The 22,536-nt window shown below is 35.4% G+C and overlaps 3 protein-coding genes across 4 annotated transcripts; 1 reads left to right on the forward strand and 2 right to left on the reverse strand.

Annotated features, from left to right (window-relative positions):
• Positions 1–108: 108 nt before the first annotated feature.
• LOC131021068 (pto-interacting protein 1) lies at positions 109–3,171 on the forward strand. Its single transcript, XM_057950148.1, has 8 exons — positions 109–274; positions 882–988; positions 1,173–1,423; positions 1,511–1,637; positions 2,080–2,353; positions 2,488–2,620; positions 2,725–2,811; positions 2,904–3,171. Exons 2-8 carry the CDS (start codon positions 907–909, stop codon positions 3,021–3,023), a joined length of 1,074 nt encoding a protein of 357 aa, XP_057806131.1. The 5' UTR covers positions 109–274; positions 882–906; the 3' UTR covers positions 3,024–3,171.
• Positions 3,172–3,391: 220 nt separating this feature from the next.
• LOC131021067 (probable receptor-like protein kinase At2g42960) lies at positions 3,392–5,564 on the reverse strand. The gene is made up of 5 exons (XM_057950147.1): positions 4,490–5,564; positions 4,314–4,418; positions 4,133–4,246; positions 3,899–4,069; positions 3,392–3,827 (listed from the first exon to the last, which is right to left on the reverse strand). The coding sequence occupies exons 1-5, from the start codon at positions 4,903–4,905 to the stop codon at positions 3,479–3,481; spliced, it is 1,155 nt and encodes a 384-aa protein (XP_057806130.1). The 5' UTR covers positions 4,906–5,564; the 3' UTR covers positions 3,392–3,478.
• Positions 5,565–8,164: 2,600 nt separating this feature from the next.
• LOC131021066 (CBL-interacting serine/threonine-protein kinase 1-like) lies at positions 8,165–11,381 on the reverse strand. Of its 2 annotated transcripts, XM_057950145.1 has the most exons (12): positions 10,700–11,381; positions 10,557–10,619; positions 10,074–10,145; positions 9,905–10,012; positions 9,741–9,821; positions 9,485–9,664; positions 9,201–9,410; positions 8,993–9,097; positions 8,796–8,912; positions 8,661–8,723; positions 8,488–8,562; positions 8,165–8,410 (listed from the first exon to the last, which is right to left on the reverse strand). In XM_057950145.1, the coding sequence occupies exons 1-12, from the start codon at positions 10,913–10,915 to the stop codon at positions 8,327–8,329; spliced, it is 1,374 nt and encodes a 457-aa protein (XP_057806128.1). In that variant the 5' UTR covers positions 10,916–11,381; the 3' UTR covers positions 8,165–8,326. The 2 variants fall into 2 exon arrangements, with proteins under 2 accessions (XP_057806128.1, XP_057806129.1); XM_057950146.1 differs by lacking the exon at positions 9,905–10,012 and having other exon boundaries at positions 10,700–11,321.
• Positions 11,382–22,536: the final 11,155 nt, after the last annotated feature.

Here is a 22,536-nt window from a genome sequence, read left to right on the forward strand (position 1 = left end):
ATTATTTGTGTCTGAATCTGTGTCAGATTCCTAATCCCAACCAAGTCAGAGAAGAAAAGGATTTAATTAACAGGTTGGTTTCATTATTGTACAGCTGCAAACTGGTCAAAGACGGCGACAGCGCAACTACATATTAAGAAAGAATGATTCTCTTCTCGTCTCGCCTCGCTTACATTTTCCTTCTACAAGACAACCTACGCGCTTTGCTTTGCCCTTTCTTTATACTCACCTCTTGCCGGAATTCTTTTTTCACTTTCCCCAGAACTGCAACAAGGTCCGACTTTTCTCTTCCTTTTCTTGCTCTTCTCAATTTATGAATCATAACTCCTCCAGTTTCTCTGTTTGGGATTCTCTTGTGTGATTAGTCCATCATTTTATTGTGAATTGACTTTGGGCAGCTGGGCTTGTTATTTACTTAACCTCATTTATTGTCTGTCTATAAGCGCCAAGCTCGCGTCTTTCGTTCATCATTTTACTCATTACTGTCTGCAACATTTATATTCTTTAAGCTTTGACAAGTGCTCTAGTTATTTTTCCCAACATCAAAGATACTATGATCCTTTAATGATATCTTGTTATGACTTGGTCCTTAAAAGATAGGCACTACACGGAGTTCTTCTCTTCTACATTTGATTGATTTTATTGTTAAAGATTGGACACTTAAAAGGTGGATAAAATCACCATGTTAATTGGGGCTTTGCTTGTAATACGAAATGCTTTCTAGAGCTTTATTTGTCGTATCTCGCTTCTCCTAGGCACCTTCTCTTACTAGTGAATTCCTTCTTTTATCTTACCCTCTTATAGTCGCATAATATAATTTTTGTTACTCAAGGGTGGCCTATGATGTCTTCTAATAGTTTTTCCACTCTCTTCAAATGCAGATATTTAGCATAACTCTAAAACATAATGGGTTGCTTCTCTTGTTGTGAGGATGATGACATGCAGAAGGTTGCTGGTCATGGACCATACACCACACCCCACACTGCAGGTGAACTTCCTATTTTCCATCCAGGCTTTTGACTATTGATAATCACCCGATTACTTGAAATACTGAAGTAATTCCTTATGTTTGCTATTAACACAGCAAGTTGTCAATGTTAAATCATATGTTCCCTCTAAAAACTACGAATTTATGGTTACCATTATCAAACTTACCTGAGAATTTCTTCTAGGCAATCCTGCAGGCTATCGTGCCACCGAAGCAACACCAAAGGACAGAGAGACTATTAATATGCAGCCTATAGCTGTCCCTGCAATTCCAGTAGATGAATTAAAGGATATTACAGATAATTTTGGTTCAAAGTCTTTGATTGGTGAAGGATCCTATGGCAGGGTGTATCATGGAGTGTTGAAAAATGGACAGGCAGCAGCAATTAAAAAGTTAGACTCTAGCAAGCAGCCTGACAAAGAATTTTTAGCACAGGTTTCACCATAACACCGTATTCATCAACATAACTTTACATAGTTCAGATCTCCAATTGGTTGCATTTTCTAAAATATGGTTTTGCAGGTCTCTATGGTGTCGAGACTAAAGCATGAAAATGTGGTTCAACTACTTGGTTATAATGTAGAGGGTGGCCTAAGAGTTCTGGCTTATGAGTATGCTCCAAACGGATCCTTACATGACATTCTTCATGGTGGGTTGAACCTTGTATCCCTGTTTTTTTAGGCCTCCGTTCAAAGTTCATTAGTAACTTAATCTGCACTAGGATAGTCCCGGATAATGGCGTGGTAGTTGCTTTGAAAAGTTGTTTTTATCAAACATAGTTAGAGACGGTATCTACATTTCTGTTTTCCTTTGTTATTTTGAGTGGGTGTTGTGATCTTTATTAAATCTTCGTTACGTATATCTATATAAGTGGTGTTAATATAGATTTTGCTACAGTTTATTCTTTAATCTATATTGGCATTTGCATGAATATCAAATAGTCTTGAGTATTTTCAGGAATGAGCTTTCTCCCATATACATGGTTTTGGCGGGAATATTCATAATATTGACGTGTTATAGTGTCTCGTATCTTATGTCATTTCAGTTTATTTTACTCAAGAGTATGAAACTAATTTTATCTGTTACTATAGGACGGAAAGGCGTCAAAGGGGCACAGCGAGGGCCAGTTCTATCATGGGTCCAAAGAGTTAAAATTGCTGTTGGGGCCGCAAAAGGATTGGAATACTTGCATGAGAAGGCAGAGCATCATATTATTCATCGTGACATCAAGTCGAGTAATGTTTTACTTTATGATGATGATGTTGCTAAGATTGCAGATTTTGACTTGTCAAATCAAGCCCCTGACACAGCAGCCCGTCTCCATTCCACTCGTGTTCTTGGGACTTTTGGTTATCATGCCCCCGAGTATGCCCATAGAACTTTTTAACTAGTAGTTGAATGAATAGATTAACTTTGAAAACATATCTTCCTACCTTCAAAAGAGGAAGTAATTAACCATTATCTTAGTCCTGAGAAGTTCATTTTATTTTGTGTGGTAGGTATGCGATGACTGGCCAGCTAAGTTCCAAGAGTGATGTTTACAGTTTTGGCGTGGTACTCCTCGAACTCTTAACTGGCCGTAAACCGGTGGATCATACACTGCCGAGGGGACAGCAGAGTCTTGTGACATGGGTATGTCATTATATCCTCAACATCAAGACTTGATTTTTTGAACTAAGTTTGCAATTTACACACATGCACAGACGTATACATAACTGATTAATTTGGCAATCCAGGCAACGCCAAAGCTAAGTGAAGACAAGGTAGACCAGTGTGTGGATGGTAGACTCGGAGGGGATTACCCGCCTAAGGCTGTTGCAAAGGTGAGTAACTGGATTTGTACTTGAATCCCATCTGAAATTTTAACCAAGTCTATATGGTATATCATGTGACCATGATACTTTGCTTAAAACAGATGGCTGCAGTTGCTGCCTTGTGTGTGCAATATGAAGCAGATTTCCGCCCCAACATGAGCATTGTAGTAAAAGCTCTCCAGCCTCTGCTAAATACTTCCAACAGGAACACCCACTTGTGAATTCCTTTTCTTTGTTATGGGAAGTCTACTTTGTTTCTTTTTGATAGTCATTCCTACCAAGTGTTGAATTATATAGAAATAGTCAGCATTCTTTTGTTGGCAGATTGCGACTTTCTATTAATGGATCAAATATTATTGTTTTATTTAATTTTTTCGGTTTCTCTTACTGAAAATAAGAGTCATCTTATAGTTGTAATTTGATTTTTGGTGTAATTAGAGGACCATATTCGATAATAATGTTGTCTATAACTCAATGGATTATGAAATGATTGAAAACGTTGAGTGCATCAATAAATGTTAGGGCTGTGTTGTAGTATAAATGGTTTGAGTGAGCAGAGCAGCAGCATGAGCATGACTAGTGATTTGAATATAAATGGTTTGATGTGATTATTATTAGAAGAAGAAGAATAGTGTATAAAGTATAGATTGAAGTAATAAAAGAAAGAAGGGTTATGCTATGTGGTGGTACGAGGGTATCTTGGTATTGGATATTGGTTTGAGTCGAGCATTCGGACGACCTGGGTCATTGTAGGTCTTTGTTGGGCATTGGGATCCACACACCTCAAGGCAGTCAAAAGAGCTCGTTTAAGGGCAGAGGTAGACGGCCTGGCGTGGAGATTGGGGTCGACTACTTGGTCTGCCTGTTTGGCTGCGACCATCATCTTGAGCCAGTCCACCAGGTTCTTCTCATGAGCATCCATGGGATCTCTCCCGGTTATCGTCTCCAAAAGCAAAACCCCAAAGCTATACACATCACTCTTCTCGTTTAGGAACCCACTGCTTGCATATTCTGGAGCAACATATCTGTCAAAGCAACTTGATCACTATTGTATTTGTATTTGTATTAGTATTAGTAATGATGCAATGATACTCACCCAAAGGTGCCCATAACTCTTGTTACAATATGAGTCTTTCCAGCACCCAGCAACTTGGCCAGTCCAAAATCAGATATTTTAGCATTGAAATCCTCATCAATCAATATATTGCTTGCTTTAATGTCTCGATGAACCACTTTGGGCTCAATTGCATCATGCAGATATGCAAGACTGCAATAATCACTAGTAATTAATTGCCAAATCAAAACAGAATGAATTAGTTAAGCTACTCACCCCTTAGCTGTGCCCAGCAGGATCTTCATTCGTCCCTCCCATGTAAGCTGCCCACGAGCTCCATGAAGCCATTGATCAAGGTTCCCGTTGTTCACGTACTCGTATACCAGCAATCTGATCATCATCACTTACAAATTTGATTTCTATATAGTCGAGTATTAATTAATGTTAGTGTCATTACCTGTGAGTGCCTTCAACACAATAGCCCAAAAGTCGGACCAAGTTTTTATGCCTTACATGACCGATGGCTTCAACTTCCACCCTAAATTCCTTCTCTGCCTGTCCTCTGCATCACAATCACCATGTATGATATGATACAGTAGTAATATATAAGAAAGAAGAATTAACAAGACTTACAAATTGTTGACAAGTCTTTTCACAGCTACAACAGTAGCATTGATGAGTTGGCCACTATAAACAATTCCATATCCACCCTCCCCAATTACATTTTCCTTTGAAAACTTGTTTGTTGCCATCTCCAGATCCCTCAGTGTGAACCAGTGCTCAGGGAGACCGGCGCTCGAATCATGCATCAAAAGTTTATCACAATCTTTATTTAAGTAATCCACATCATGGATGCCCTCTACCCTTATTTCTTTCATCTCTCTCGATACACTTGGGATCATCACAACTGAATTCTTCTTCCTACATTTCTTACAACGCCATACCAGCAATACAGTAGCAACCACTACGAAGATGCTCACTAAAACCCACACCTTGAGATGAAAGATGTGTGTTTTCTTTGATAAATCAAAATTATAACTCCAACCCATTAGCTACCGCTCTAAAGCATAAACAAAGATGTGAACTTTCCAAGAAAACTCAACATCTTTAGCAAGAGATTTGCCGAGTGGAATTGCTATTTCTAGAGTAGAGCCAATCTGGATCAAGTTAGGGAGTAAGACACGGATAATGTATTACTAGCATTTAATCATCAAACCTGGAAATAGCATGATTGGCCTTGAGCTTTAATGAATGTCAACTTACATAATGGCAAAGAAAGAGAAAAACAACAAAGAAGTTGAATTGAAGTTAAAGGGAGTTGATTGAGTTGCACAGAGAGAAAAAGAAGCAAAGCGCACATGGAATTGTGAGATAATAACAAGGCATCCACTCATCAGAGTTAGGTGATAAATAATGCTCTGCCCCTCAAGGCCTTTAACACAACAAGTAAAACACAAGCATCAACCAATCACGAAACGAAATACCCTCATCAGAATTTTTTTATTTTTTTTCTAAAGAATAAAAAATTAACGAGGAAAGAAAAGGTTAATTAGATTTTGACAACTATTCTTTCTTTTCTTAAATACTAATAATCACTTTTGAAGTTGACTGTGACACTTTACCTGCTGGTACTTGCGTGGGCCAATTAAATTATAAAATAACACTGCTGCTAACATAAATACATTTTTGGAAGTTTCATATTATTCTATCATATCTTCATTAATCTGATAATTGGGTTTATATTTTATCGTTCATGTTTGATTACATCCAATGAATCGGGGGAGCATAGCCATTTAAAAATATAATACTATAATATTCACGCGATGATGATTGGTATTGTCGAGCAATGATGTGATGTGTGTGGGATATATGGGCATTTAAAATGGAGTAATAAAATAAAATGTGTATTAGTGACAGATTGAAAGATCCAATGGACAACAATCTCTCCAAAAACTTAATTATGGCTTTATTTTAATAATAATAATCTACTAGTCAACTCCAAATATTAGTCCTAACTAACAAAACCACAACTCACCAAAGGTGCAGTGCCAGTACATATATATATACATCACTCGTGGAAAACTCCCTAAAAAAATTAGACCATATTATGATATATGTAACAACTAAGAAGATGAGAGTCGGTTGGGAAACCAAAGGAACAGCTTTTACAGTTTGTAAATCACAAAATAATAAACCAGTCCACTATTATTGATTCTCAACTGTGGTATGTATGTATACTCGATACAAGCTTGGGAGTTAAAATCACATATAATGCGAATGCGACTACCTTTATGGAAGAAAAAATATCTCACCACCGTCGCCGGGGAAGCCAATTAAATTAAATGAATAAGACGACTTAATTACATCTTTTCTTTATAATGCTCATTTTAATTAATTAGTCGTATTGGGAACTAGGTGGCCATTAATTATAGTTAATGCTCGTCATCATATCATATTTTACTTATGTCTTGCGGAACATACATGAATTCTATCTCACATTAAGGGCCCGTTTGATTTTCAGTATTGGATTAATCAGGATATAAATTATTCTGATAATTTAGTGTGGATTAGTCATGATTTCTAATCTCAGATGGATGTTTGATATCATTGGTAATTAATCCCAAAAAGTGTTTGATATCCATTGAAATAGGTTGGATTAACATATTAAATACCTAAATTAGTAGCCTATGGAGGGGGTGGAATAATTAGTGTGGGTTAATCCCATGGGGGAGGTGGGATAATTAGTGTGGGTTAATCCCACAAAATAAGCTAGGGTCTTGGGATAAACTTGGAGTTGACCATATTAGTAACACATAATATCAAACACTACATAAATCCATATTAATTTAACTTATCCTGCTTTTAAACCCATATCAAACAGGCCCTAATAATAATCATCTTGGATTATGGCCTTACCTCTACTTGTTCTGCTCCAAAAGATCCTAGTTATGCCAAGAATTGGAAAATCATATATATATATAGGGGGCCGCTCCAATGAGACCCCCTAATTTTAGTGAGATCTAGGGCACGATCTGGTGCGTTTATTTTATCAATCCTATGGCTGATATTGTATCTGGAGGGTGATTTTTTTTCGCAGGGTTCGAATCCTGGAGGGAGCAGAATATTTTAAATTTTGTTATTCATTGTATATACTGCATTGTTCATCAATATATATTATCTTGTTCATCAGTATATATGTCTTATTCATTAACAATTTTTAAAATTTTGTTTTTCATCAGTATATATATCTTGTTCATTAGGAATACGTTTTGTTCATTAGTATTATGTGTCTTATGCATTGTCCTAGTGTTTCACGAAAAATAGGGGGTCTCACTGGAGCGCGCCCCTATATATATATATATATATATATATATATATATATATATCTTTATATTTGTAATTAGGAGGTTAGCTAGCAAAAATGCTAGTATATAATAATATTATTAAGTATACTAGCTACAAGGTTAGATCTGACGTCAAGGTCTTAACTACAAAGCCTTATTCTATTATTATATATATGCATATATACTAGCTAGTAAATTGCATAACCATTACTACATATCTATGCTGATGAAAAAGAAAAGGTGTTACATATGAGAAAGTTTTTTTTTTTTTTTTTAAAGTAACCAATAATTTTGGTAGTCAATAACTACTCCAGCCAAAAGAAGAATAAAGTTGCAACGTGGTTTCGATGGATTTATATAATCATATATAATATGAAGAAGATACGAGAGATAAACTGTTGATCAATTCATTGATATCCAATACTCATATTGGGCAATGTTGGTATGGTAATGACATATACCTATCCTATATGAATAATTCAACAAGTTTATAATGATATCTCATGTGCATGAACTAAATAATAGATGGAATTAATGCAAGAAGTTAGCAGTGGTTTTCAGTAGCAGTTTTGGCAAATCATATAATTTATAATCACTGTTTCCTTGGATGTCATGTATCCAACAATATCTTTTCTCCAATTAATTAATTAAATCTTGATAAAGATTATTACAATATTCTTCATTTCAGGCAGACAATAACATGATTGATCATTATTCTAGCTAGGTACACAAGTAAGATCATGTATTTATGTATGCCTCTCGGTGAATTTATGTTAATCTTGATAGTTCAAACGATATTTCAAAGGAATACGTATATATGGTTAACACAACACGTATAAATTAATATATAATTAAATTTGTTTAAGACCAGGGAATTTCGGATTTTATCATCAACATCATCGCGTATTAATTAATTTGTTAGATATATATTTCCTATTTTAAGGAATGATAGATAGCTAGATCATTAGTCTCAAGTCTCAAGCATCACATTTCCTTCATGGGGTTGGGGTTTATTATACACGAACACAACATGTTTATCCTGTACAGAGTCGCTATAGCTTCATTAAGATTTACGATCGAATGATCTACAAGCAATCTTGTAGTCCTAGCTAATTAAAGCAGCTTGTTATCCTGCAGTTTGTAGGCCACAATCGTTGAGCTGCACTTGGCTTTGTGATACACCCAACTCATTAGATAGTTTGGCACACAACTGCATATATAAATACTCTACCGGTCAGGAAAAACTTGATATATGTATATAAATTGCTATGATTAAAACAAACCTACCTCTCTGTAAACTGTTGAATCACCACATGTTTTCCGCAGCTCAACCACATAAAAGGCTGGACTTATCTCGAAAACCTGCCATATATAGTAGGAGTATTACATTAGAATGAGATCATGTTTTCGGCAGCTCAACCACATATAGCAATTCTCCTTCCACATTCACCCTCACTCACTTCTGCAGCCACTGAGAGAATTGCTGGTGCTTTCTGATCTTTGAGCTCTAGCGTGACTTTCAACTATACATATTTAAGACACTGTTAGAGAGAATTCCTTAGGAATAGAGGATTAAGTGTACAAGGCATGCTGACCTTTCCGTTTTTCTTCTGCACATGAAATCCCATTTCTACAACTGTATGTTCAATTCTCTCCAGTAATTCTTTTGGACAGTGATTTGATGTAAACCTGATATTCCTCTCAGAAACAACCTAGCAGTATTTACATATATATTTTAGGTATAAGAATCCTTACTTATGCCAACATGCATGACTCGAGCTTCCTTAATTACCTCTTTCTCAAAGAAGCCAGAAAGGTCAAGGCACGAGGACATTCCAATCAGCTGAAAGGCATTGATTACATAGGGCGAGTCTGGATCCCTTTCTGCTTCTGTAGTCTAAAAAACACATTGAAATGGAAAAAACATGCTTTAAAATCCCAAGCTGATCGAGCCTCAGAGAGAGGATATTACTATTAGCATTAAGGGGCAAAGTTCGTACTATATCATGTACAGATGATAGTTCATCTTCTGTGCAAGCACAATCTTCTTCATCAGGACCTAAAGGAGTGTAGTCTTGTTTGAACCAGCCATGATCCTTTATATCGTGCATGCTTATCCTGGTATGTGGGTTGGGATCAAGAATCCTCTTTATTAGATTTTTGGCTCCCGGAGAAAGCCATTTTGGTATCTGAGCATCTCCCTTGAAAATCTGTTGAGAAATCTTAGACTAGAGGTAACAAAGGGAATTGTTTTAATATATATTAATTTAAAAGGGACTAGTACCTTCTGATAGAGTACTGCGAGATTCCGGTCATCAAAGGGAAGGTATCCTGTGAGTATAACATAGAGGATGACACCACAAGACCATGTATCTGAAGTTGCACCATCATATCCTTTGTTTGATAGAATTTCAGGGGCAACATAGTTTGGACTTCCGCAAGTTGTATGCAACAACCCATCATCCTAATGTTAACTGGACAGTATAAGTATCTGGGAGGGGAGAAAAACAAGAAGCAAAAGATGGGAGTTATATGCATACCCTAAAATGTTGAGGCAATGCACTAAGGCCAAAATCTGTGATCTTAATGAGTCCACTTTCATCAATCAACACATTTTCTAGCTGCATTTACAAATGAAAACAACACATATTAATTTAAGTGTCTGCAGATCATGAGATGCTACATCATTTGAAATGGTGATTACTTTGAGATCTCTATGATAAACGCCTTTATTATGACAGTAAGTAACACCATCAATTAACTGTTGAAAGAGCTTCCTGCCTTGAGCTTCGGAATATTTTCCTCTTGACGCCTGTAAATTATTTAAGTTGATGTTATCTGCTAAATTGATTAAGTATGCAAAAACTACTTACAATTCTGTCGAAAAGTTCACCACCATTCACATACTCGAGGACCATGTATATCTTGGCCTTGCTTGCTAGGACCTGGTTGTTTATTGCAGCATTAGAATTCAAGAGCATCAAAGTAGGTTTCTTAATATATTATCATGTAATATACAAGTTACAGCTGACAACTTATTGCATCACTTACGAGTCTAGTATACAACAATATGGAAATAAATACTCACAAAAATCTCATCTTTTGTTAACAAGTAATTTAAATTTCGTCAAATGTGAGAAAGTGTGTGTAGAAATTTATAGATGATGGGATATGAGTGCAAGTGGAGGTAAAACGAGAAGCACAAGCTACGGTATGTGATTGTGAGACATGACAGACAGCAAGCTAAAGTAGGCGTTACTCTACTCTACCTACTATTACTAACACAAAGTAATTACTCATACGATCATATCCACACGCATACTTAATTTCTCGCGCAATGAATCAGAATGACCTACCTCATGTAATCTGACAACATTTGGATGCTTGAGGAGTTTTAAGGTGCCAATCTCCCTCTTTATCTAAAGGAATTGAGGGCGTGAGAGAGAATTGCAGATTAAAGGGAAAATAAATAAATTAATTAATGCAGCTGAAGCTGAACCTGATCGGTGATGTTGAGGTCGACGATTCTGTTCTTCTCCAAAATCTTGATGGCAAAGGATTCACCGGATTCGACGTTTCTGGCGTATTTGACTTTCCCGAAGTTGCCTTCTCCCAATGTCCTTCCCACCTCGTACTTGCCCAGTCTCTTTCTTCCGATTTCTTCTTCTTCTTCTCCTCTTGATCCCGATCCTCTGCCCGCGTGCAGCAATACCATAATCGATAGCAAAAATAAAAATATAATAACGACGACGACGAGACTATCTCTATATACTTCTCATTCCCACCTATCCTATCCAAACAAACCCACATGTAGATGTAGGAGTATTTATTATTGACTCCTGTTTCTAAAATACAATATCTCTATTCCTTGATTTAAAACGTTTTTAGTAGAGACACGCAACGCAAGCATCACAAATTAAATTATTAAAAATGCTGCCCACACGAAATCACATGACCCATTCCAATCCTTCATTTTGGACCTTGGAACTTGGAAGCTTCGTCTTTTATTCTCCGCAATTTCACTTTTTCACCCATTCTCGATTTCTCAACACGTCAAACGTTGCAATTTAGTATTCAATTCAATTATAAAATTCCATTTCTTACTTGCACCTGGAGAAGATCAGTTGTTCCAAAAAAATTAAAATAATTTTCTTTATCCTATAAAATATTCCTTTACATCCAACCGAGGGATATATTCTTTTTTTCTTTTAAATGGAGTACTAAAAATGTGCTAATTGTCGATAATGGACCCTTATCGCATTCGGTCATATTGATCAATTCTTCTTCTTCTATATTAGTACGTCATCCCTTACGTGTGATACACGAATTAATATATATTTTACATCTTTATAAAATTTTAAATTATGTAAAATTATGAAAATGTTATGATTTATGAGTTGATTAGGTGATAATAGTAAAAACTAATTTCAAGTTAATTAAATTATTTAAATGATATTTTATTTGATATAATATATTAAACAAATACTATGTATTTTAAATTTGAAAATATATGTTATCTATATATTGATGCTCCAACATGAAACTCGATGTCGAAAATGACGGACACAAATTATTTTAAATTAACATCATATCTATATATTATATAAAAGAGCAGTTTAACGGAATTTTACCGCCATTTTTTCTGCAAAATTTAAAAGAACATGACTAATTTGAAAAATCATGGTGAGAGTCAGTTTTCTTTGTCATGTACCCCATTTTCTACATTCCATAAAATCTTCTCTCCCACTATTCTCTTCAGTCTTCATGTAACTGATATCAAACTTTCTCTGGTCATATTTCTTTTCTCTACTCCAATTCTGCATCAACCTAATTAGAAAACAGAAATCCTCAAATTTCAAAACCATTTTGCTCACCCCTCATCCTTATCTCCTCAAACTTCAAAACCATTTTTCTGCCTCGATTAACTCCATTCGCCATTTGCTTACCAAACTATCACAAAAACTTAGCCGTCATTCGCCAATAGTTCATCAAATGGGTTAGATGAAGAGGGAAGAATAGAATCAGACGAACATGTGAATATCATAAGAGATGGAGTCGTCAGGTCGCGGCGTTGTTATCGTCGACAGCGGATTGATGGCCGCGACACCGATTGACCGCGACACCAAATAGCCGTAAATTGAGAAGTGAAAGGGAGGAAACCTAAGGATTTCACAGATTTTGAGATAAGGGTTATGTGTTCTACGCGATTGAGAAAAAATGAGAAACGATGATATATGAGAAAAAAGATTTCTCTCCCCACCTATTAATTCTCTTTCCACCTATTATCAGCAACCTAATTGCAAAAGAATTCCCAAACTTCCTCTTTTGCCAATTCAACCACCACATCGGTGAGTCGTCCTCTGACGAAGACTCATCCCAAAATATAGTATGTGCTATTATGTACCACTCTTAATTTCTTTATTTTATAAAAATAAAAATTATTATTATATTATGAACTTTACTAAATATATATCATTAAAAATTGAAAATTTAAAAAGTATATACCCTAACATTAAATTAATGAACCCAAATAATCTATTATTAATTTAAATAAATATAAAAAAATAATTATAAACCCTAATTGGATGAGTGAATCCTTGTTAATTATCTTTATATTACTTTAAAGCATAATAAATTAAAATTAAATAAAAAATAATTAAAAATGATAACATAATAAGAGTGATACACATTATATTCTGGAATCAGATTTATTTTTTGATTGGTAATTCATTGTATAATGGTGGCCCTATCATGGAAGTAAAATGTATCACCACTTATCAAATTTTATGTCTTATTTATCGATTTTAATTCAACCCATTAAAACTCAAATTCAATATATGCACTATACTACAATGTATAAACAAAAATAAATTACCGACAACTAACTAGGAACACAAAACTGCCAAACTAATTTCATGCTTCCTTTAGTTTAACCTTGTACTATTCATTATTGAGTGTATCAGAATCAACATGTCTTGAAAGGACAAAAGGAGAGGTAGGTGAGAGAGAATCAGCTGAAGAGGAGAGAGATATCTGCCATGGACATCGATCCAAACATCGCCAACTGGCTTATCGAATACTTCGTCCGGCAGCCGCTCGAGGAGCCGACGTTGAATTTCCTCATCCGCGCGCTCCGGCTCTCGGACAACAATCCCAATCTTCAAAAATTCCTCTTATTGAGTAAACTAGAGTCCGAGGTGTCGCGGCCTCTGTTCTCCGAAAGCATGCTGGATTTGCTGGAGTAATTGGAGGAGATTTAATTATCTTTATATTACTTTAAATCATAATAAATTAAAATTAAATAAAAAATAATTTAAAATTATAACATAATAAGAGTGATACACATTATATTCTGGAATCAGATTTATTTTTGGATTGGTAATTCATTGTATAATGGTGGCCCTATCATGGAAGGAAAATGTATCACCACTTATCAAATTTCATGTCTTATTTATCGATTTTAATTCAACCCATTAAAACTCAAATTCAATATTTGCATTATACTACAAAGTATAAACAAAAATAAATTACCGACAACTAACTAGGAACACAAAACTGCCAAACTAATTCCATGCTTCCTTTAATTTAACCTTGTACTATTCATTATTGAGTGTATCGGAATCAACATGTCTTGAAAGGACGGAAGGAGAGGTAGGTGAGAGAGAATCAGCTGAAGATGAGAGAGATATCTGCCATGGACATCGATCCAAACATCGCCAACTGGCTTATCGAATACTTCGTCCGGCAGCCGCTCGAGGAGCCGACGTTGAATTTCCTCATCCGCGCGCTCCGGCTCCCCCGACAACAATCACAATCTTCAAAAATTCCTCTTATTGAGTAAACTAGAGTCCGAGGTGTCGCGACCTCTGTTCTCCGAAAGCACGCTGGATTTGCTGGAGTAATTGGAGGAGATTTAATTATCTTTATATTATTTTAAAGCATAATAAATTAAAATTAAATAAAAAATAATTAAAAATTATTTTATATTCTAGAATCCCATTTGTCTAGGATTTATTTTTTGATTGGTAATTTATTGTATAATGGTGGCCCTATCATGCAAGGAAAATGTATCACCACTTATCAAATTTCATGTCTTACTAGTTTTGCTCCCGTGTGATGAATGGTAATAATTATTTAACTAAATTATTTAAAAATATAAATAATCTATACTTTTTAAAGTTGAATGTATTTTTATATTATACAATTACAATAAAATTAGTAATATTTTTATAACTTAAAAGATAACATTCATAATTTTTTTTAAACTTATAAGACAGATCTCACTAATACTATAATTGATCAAATAAAGGTGACTTTTTATAGTTGTATGTGAGTCAAATCAATGGCCAATATCTCAATTAACAACATATTTTTATCAACGATCATTATTATCTAGTTAAAATGTCCATCCAAATATTCATCTATTTTTTATTTTAGGTTTCTACTGAGCTAGAAAGATTTTCTAAAACTTTTTTTTTATGCATATTAGTAAAAAAGATTTTCTAGAACTTCCTAATATGTCCATATTTATTATTTTACAATACATTGATGTAAAAATTGGTAAATTGTATAAGCAACAATAACAAAAAGTAAATCTATGAGATCAAATCAAAATTCAAAAAAAAAAATTATATATTATTTTGAGTGGATTTTTAAAATGACCACTTTCATATTGTAAAATTAAAAATTGTCCACTAAGATAAAAATATTAAAAAATGGCCAGTGTTACCAAAATACCCTTCACATTAAAAATTTAAAAAATGTCCACTTTACATCACCCCTTTAAAAAATCCTGCAATTCACAACCAGTGTGAATTCACAACCAAAAATTTTTGGTTGTGAATTCACAACCAGAATTTTTTGTTTGTGAATTCACAACCAGTCGAATTCACAATCAAAATTTAATTCACAACCAATTTTTTTTGGTTTTGAATTCACAATTGAACTGAACTGAAACCCTAAACCTAAACCCTAGTTGTGAATTATTACGATTGTGAATTCACAACTGAACTGAACTGAAACCCTAAACCCTAAACCCTAGTTGTGAATTCACAACTGAACTGAAACAGTAAATTCACAAATGAACTTAATCAGTAAATTCACAATTGAACTGAACTGAAACCCTAAACCCTAAACCCTAAACCTAAACCTAAACCCTAGTTGTGAATTATTACGATTGTGAATTCACAACTGAACTGAACTGAAACACTAAACCCTAAACCTAAACCCTAGTTGTGAATTCACAACTGAACTGAAACCCTAAACCTAAACCCTAGTTGTGAATTATTACGATTGTGAATTCACAACTGAACTGAAACAGTAAATTCACAAATGAACTTAATCTGTAAATTCACAATTGAACTGAACTGAAACCCTAAACCCTAAACCCTAAATCCTAAACCTAAACCCTAGTTGTGAATTATTATGATTGTGAATTCACAAGCCTAAGCCCACTCTAAATCCTAAACCCTAAATCCACTCTAAACCCTAAACCTTAAAAACTAAACCCTAAACCCTAAACCCACGCTAAACCCTAAATCCTAAATCCACTATAAACCCTAAACCCACTCTAAACCCTAAACCCTAAACCCTAAACCTTAAACAGTCGAACTCACAATAAGAATTTTTTGATTGTGAATTCACAAGCCTAAGCCCACTCTAAATCCTAAATCCTAAATCCACTCTAAACCCTAAACCTTAAAACCTAAACCCTAAACCGTAAATCAACTCTAAACCCTAAACCCTAAAACCTAACCTAAACCCTAAACCCTACACAGTTGAATTCACAACAAGAATTTTTTGGTTGTGAATTTACAATCAAATTTTAATTCATAGCCAGAATTTTTTGGTTGTGAATTCACAACCTAAATTTAATTCACAATAAGAATTTTTTGGTTTTGAATTCACAACCAGTCGAATTCACAATCAAATTTAATTCACAATCAGAATTTTTTGGTTGTGAATTCACAACCAGTCGAATTCACGCCCAGAATTTAATTCACAACCAGAATTTATTTTGGTTGTGAATTCAAGTAGTTGTGAATTTAATTTTTTAAAGTTTGAATGCACAACTAAAACTAGAATTTATTTTAGTTGTGAATTCGAGTTTTAGTTGTCAATTCATAGATCTGGTTGTGAATTCAAGAATATTAAGTTGTGAATTCTTTGAGATGGTTGTGAATTCAAAAACATTAAGTTGTGAATTTATAGATTTGGTTGTGAATTCGAGAATGATAAGTTGTGAATTCATAGATGTGGTTGTCAATTCAAGAAAATTAAGTTGTGAATTCACAGATTTGGTCGTGAATTCAAGAACATGAAATTGTAAATTCATAAATCTGATCGTGAATATTAATTTGATTTAGCTTTTCTTCAATTCAAATTTTACCAAAACCAATTGAAAAATAAATTGCAAATTCTTATAGAGAGAGAAAGTGCCAATCCACGAGTACATCACAAAAGAATAACATATCTCCAACTTTGACTATGAGTCTTACTGCTAAAAAGATTAAAAATCGGAATAAGAAATATACTACAAACCATATCACATCAGTGAAATCCTTTGCAACTAAGCGCAAACCCTTCCTGGTAGCTGATACAGAGACTTTATTACATAATAATGTGCATATTCCTTATGCTGTAGGTTTCATGATAGTTCATCCCGATGAGATACTCACTATTAAGAGTAATAGATCCATCCAACTGCCGCCGTCTTCCCCCATTCTCTCAGATTTTCCGACAAGCAGCGGCGGATCTGCTGCCATCGCAACTCCCCCAAATCTCTCTCCCATCTCTATCTCAACACTCAGCCCCAGATCCAAAAATTGTTGCCTCCAATTTCGATTCCCGGTGTCGACAGTCACAGACCGCCATCGCTGTCGCTCCCCCTCACCTCTGAACCCCGGCGGTGGCACGGCCACAAGCCACACCTCCACTTCAAGCTCAACATCCCAAACCCCTAAGTCTCCCTCCTTCTTTGACTGCTGCCACCATCGTCGGATTGGATGCGCCGCCTGAATCTGGATGGTCGGCGCCGTCGTCGGCGCTGCTATGGCTTCCAATTCTTCGACTGCTGCCACCACTGCAGCAACTAATATTTGATCGGCGCTGCAATTTTGTTCGGACGAAATTGAGAGAGAGAGAGGGGGGGGAGATGAGATGAAAGCGACTATTTTTTAAATTTTTATATAGATTTTATTTTGGTGAAATCTCATAAAAAATCAATGTTCGATGACAAGATTTAGATAAATAAGAATGAATAAATATGAAAATGTTTAGAGAATTAGGATAAATAAAAATGCAACAATATGGTGATGCCACATAGGAGTATTCCATTTTCCTATTATATATGTGATGATTTTAATACTTATTATCGTCCTAAACCCATATAATAATAATATCAACTAATTCTCGAATTTGTTTAAATTTATAAAATATGTATATAAACAAATAAAATTTCAAACAATAAGAACCTATTTATTTCAAATATATTTCATTAAATGATGATTTAAAAATCCTAATTGGCTAATTATTACTTATTAGACTTATTTTAGTTATTATATTGGAAAAAATGCCTATTTTCTATAAACTAACAAATCGGGCCAATTTGGCCCAAAAGACCGGCGGGTTTTTTGGGCCACGGGTCAGATAGGCCCGATTTTTTTGGGCCTAAAAAATCCTAGCCCAGCCCAGTCAAAACTACGGGCGGACCCATAGGGTCGGGCCACTTTCGGCCCATTTTGACAGCTCTAAATGTGCCTAAGCCAAGTTTGATTGAACAGAACAAATATGCTCGTATTTATGAGGTAACAAGCTCGTATTTGCTCTATTCACTGCACTGCTTACTTGACTTGAGCTTTTGCTTTTTGTGTAATAGTTTATTGTTCTTTGAATGTTGTTTACAGCTGGGATGACTCAATTGATGGATCACCGGAAGACATAGCTTTCAGACCTGGGATTCAGTTGCCTAGCCCAAAGACGATATATCAAATGAATAATGTGAAGAAGATGAGGATATGTCAGACATGGAGTCTTCAAGAAGAAGAGGCTCTGCGGACTGGGGTAACCAAGTATGCACTATCCATGACTTGATTTATAATAGAAATTTGCAAGATTGATTTTATTTATTTTCTAGCTTCGCTGTCTTAGCATCTTTTCCTAAGACAGTATTATTTGTTGTGTCCTATTATTTTGGGCTTAACGTTTACTACCTCTTCTTCTTGACCTCCATTTGAATTACATCATAGTATAATATGCGGGCCTGAAAGGAATTCTTCAATTTCATGAAGGTTTGGAAGAAGATCCTAGATGACTACAACAACGTGTTTGAAGGTTGAACTGAAGTAAGTATACTTTTCAACTTCTCTACAATTAGCTCTAATTTTGTTTTTTAAAGTTATTATTAAAGGTTTTATGGTTCAGGTTGATTTGAAGGACAAATGGAGAAACATGTCACGGTTCTGAGAACCTGTAGGATTTTGTATGTAAAGGTACAGACGAATGTGAATAGTATTTTGGTTAGGGCAGTCCTTTGAAATTATTAGTGTTAACCAGGAAAGTAAAACTGGAGATGTTGGGTATTAAGGTGTCTCTCATGATCTCAATCGAGTGCTATGTAGATAGCTGCCATATGATATGTACAATCATTTTTGGTAAACTGTTCTCTTCTCAGATAAAAAAAGTTTCTGTTGGTTTTCCCCGGGCTGATATCTGCCTACATGTTCATATCACTGGCCTTTAGAGATTATGATTTTAACTTCTACTTTACTTAGCAATTTATGTGCCAAAAACTTGTTCGCTATTATTTTCGCTACGCCGCAAGTGCACGGTGTAGTTGCAATATAGGGAAGCAAGGTCGTATTCCACAAGGATTAGTAGTCAAATTCTAGTGATTACCTTAAGTCATTATGCTAGAGCTATTTAGACTAAACAAGGAGGTGAGTGGTTTGATTAACTAACAAATTTAAAGACAAAATAAGAACAATCAAACAAAGTGGATTAATTAAGTGATGAAGGTGGTTTAGGGATTAGGCAACGATGGATTAGCAATGGACTTCAAGTTAGCTCAATATTAGTCTTGATACTCCTATTTATCTAGAGTGATCTCCCAACTAGTTCTAGCCCCCTCCCGGACGACTAAAATGGTAGATTACGGGTCATAGTTGTCGTCCCCGGTCAACTTCTAACCTATAACTCCCAAAAGTATAATAAGATCGATAAACTCTCACCCAACTCTCAACCTCCCGGTCTATTGAGTCAATATGTTTCAAGCTCCTAATCTATTATGATTATCCTCTCCCGATTCAAATCACAAATGAGAAATGCATAGAAAGTGGCCAACAATCCATACAAGAAAGAAATCTAGGGCTTGAAAAGATAAAGACAAGGAAATAATCAAGACATATATTAAGCATAATAATCAATCCATTACATAATCTACTAGCCTAACCCCCAAACCAATGGGAGATTTAGCCTATCATGCTTACAATCAAAATACTTAATTCAAGGAAATTCATAAATGAAAGAGAGAGAGAGAGTAAGAGGTGACAAATCCTATTAAATTAGCTTCCTTCAATCTTCTCTCTTCTTCAATGTCCTTCCAATCTTGGTGGTTGAGTGTAGTTATGGAGGCTAGGGCTTGGGTATGGAGGTAGGAGAGTATTGAATGTTAGAGAGGGTGAATTTTGGGTGTGTTGAATGTTAGGGGAGATGATAGATATGAGAAAAAAGGGGGAAAAGGGGGTTTTGGGGCAAAAATCACGTCTGGGCCCACCAAAGGGGGCAATCCCGCCTTTTTCCCACGACCACGGCATGAACCGCGGTCAAGAACGCGGCCAAAATGAGAGGAGACCGCGGTCGAGGCCCGCGGCCGCGGCTCGGACCGCGGGTGATTGTCAAAAACGTTCTGGACTGCTCTGGAGCAGAGGCCCGCGGTCGGGCCCGCGGCCGCGGCCTGGACCGCAGCTTACTGGGCAATTTTGGAGCAGAGGCCCGCGGTCGGGACCGTGGCCGCGGCCCGGACCGCGGGGTCCTGGGCTTTATGCGCAGTCCGCTTGTTCGGCTCCGTTCTCCCTCGTCCGGACTCGGATTTGGTCGCCGTTTGCGCTCACGGATTCCTCTCGAGACGTACTTCAATCTCATATCTTCAAAATCGTCCAATTAATCTTTGATTTTTCCTAAAATCACTCCAAAAGATACACCAAGCATCAAAACTCAACAAAACTCAAAATTGGGATACAAACACATATTAGCAATCAAAATATGAAGGGAAATGACAACAAATCATGTGGAATTGAGGTACGAAAACCATGTTTGTCAGGCAGTCCTTTGGAATTATTAGTGTTAACAGGAAAGTAAAACTGGAGATGTTGGGTATAAAGGTGTCTCTCATGATCTCAATCGAGTGCTATGTAGATAGCTGCCATATGATATGTACATTCATTTTTGGTAAACTGTTCTCTTCTCAGATAAAAAAAGTTTCTGTTGGTTTTCCCCGAGCTGATATCTGCCTGCATGTTCATATCATTGGCCTTTAGAGATTATGATTTTAACTTCTACTTTACTTAGCAATTTATGTACTTCGATGCCTAATTTGGTCATCTTAGACACCAATATGATTATTTACTGAAAGAACTTGTTAGATGTAATATACGTGACAGTTTGAGAATATTGCTGATCGGTAACAATTATGAACATAATGTCAAAATATACAATGTTGTGAGATTGTGTTTAATAGTAATGATCATAATTGTTTTGGACGTGTTCCAGTTTGAGAATATTGCTGATTGGTAACACTTATGAACATAATGTCAAAATATGTTGTGTTGTGAGATTGTGTTTAGTAGTAATGATCATAATTTTTTTGAACGTGTTATGCTAAATAGCAGTATGCACAATTGCACCTCTCTCCAGCACCTATGCACATTCGTTAGTGATGCAAGGATACGCGAGAGTTTATCACTGGAAAATGGATTATGCTACTGACTGCTTGAAGGTTTGTAAGAAAACTTACAAAATGATAATGACCAACAGATCATTCTCTACCCTTTTCCCCCATTCTTTTCTCTCTCTCAGTTGGAGTGTGTTATGCTTGCAGGACCAGTTCTTGATCAAGATAAGAGATAGACCATTTTATTCAGTAGATCCTCGTCCGTACAAAATTTAAATTAAATGATACTACTACTATTTTAAATAAATAAATATTTATATTAAACATAATCAAAATATAAATACAAAATACTATGATATCAAAATAAAATATCAATTGTACTCAATAAAATCTCGAATTTAAAAACGTAATTTTCAACTATCTATAAAGTGCAATGTTATAGTTATTAAATAATTTTCAACTATCTATAAAGTGCAATGTTATAGTTATTTAAAAACGTAATTCACTGAATGCAAAAGTGTTTTGGTGCTCAACTGCATATTGGGATGTATCATTGATATGTATCGCAAACTCTATAAGTTGAGCAAGTGGATCCCATTCTCCTTTTTTTTATATAGGTAAGAGCTGCATCAGTGACCTGTTTTGCTGGAATGACTTCTCCCATTTTCTTTTCCCATCCCGAGGATAAACAGGAATACATAATTGGATCTTCAGTAAGTTTGTTGTAAACTTGTAGCTCTGGTCTTTTGTAAGTGATCAGTTATAGCTACCAACTAGGCCTGCACTTGAAAGCTCCTATTTTCTCTTCGGAATATCTACGAAAATTTGTTCCATTATGCCTTGAAATGAAGGGTTGGTGCTGATTAAACTCATTTTTAATTTATGTTTCATGTATTTTTTTTGCAGATTAATGCTGCTCTAAATGATGAGGTTCCTTCAGTTAGGTCAGCTGCTTGCCGAGCCATTGGTGTTATTGGATGTTTCCCACAAATATATCATAGGTAAATAAAATCTGGTAAGTCTCACAGTTTCATGAAGTGGTAACCTGAGAAATACTCAACTTTCATTATTTTTGCAGCGCATATGTTAGGTCCGGAGGGTCTCGAATAGGTGTATGAGGGGGTAGAATACACCTATAGGCTATTTTTGACTTTAACAGAGTCAAAACGAAACTTCAAACACAAACTCAAACAACCTGTTTACTGAAAAGAGTTTTGACCAAAATAGGGTTGGCGACTGATACTGAATACTCTTCAGTAAAGAGTTATTGTGAGAGTGCCACATAGGATAGAGAGTGATGGAAAATGCTCCAATATGTATCATATTAAATAATAGATAGATAACCGTTCGCTTCAAACTGAATTCCATAATTCGGTTTGGAATTAAAAAATATATTTATTCCAAAAATAAGAGAGATGAGAGATATATTTTTTTTTAATTTTAATCTT

Source organism: Salvia miltiorrhiza, chromosome 4 (assembly GCF_028751815.1).
Source record: "Salvia miltiorrhiza cultivar Shanhuang (shh) chromosome 4, IMPLAD_Smil_shh, whole genome shotgun sequence".
Taxonomy (NCBI): domain Eukaryota; kingdom Viridiplantae; phylum Streptophyta; class Magnoliopsida; order Lamiales; family Lamiaceae; genus Salvia; species Salvia miltiorrhiza.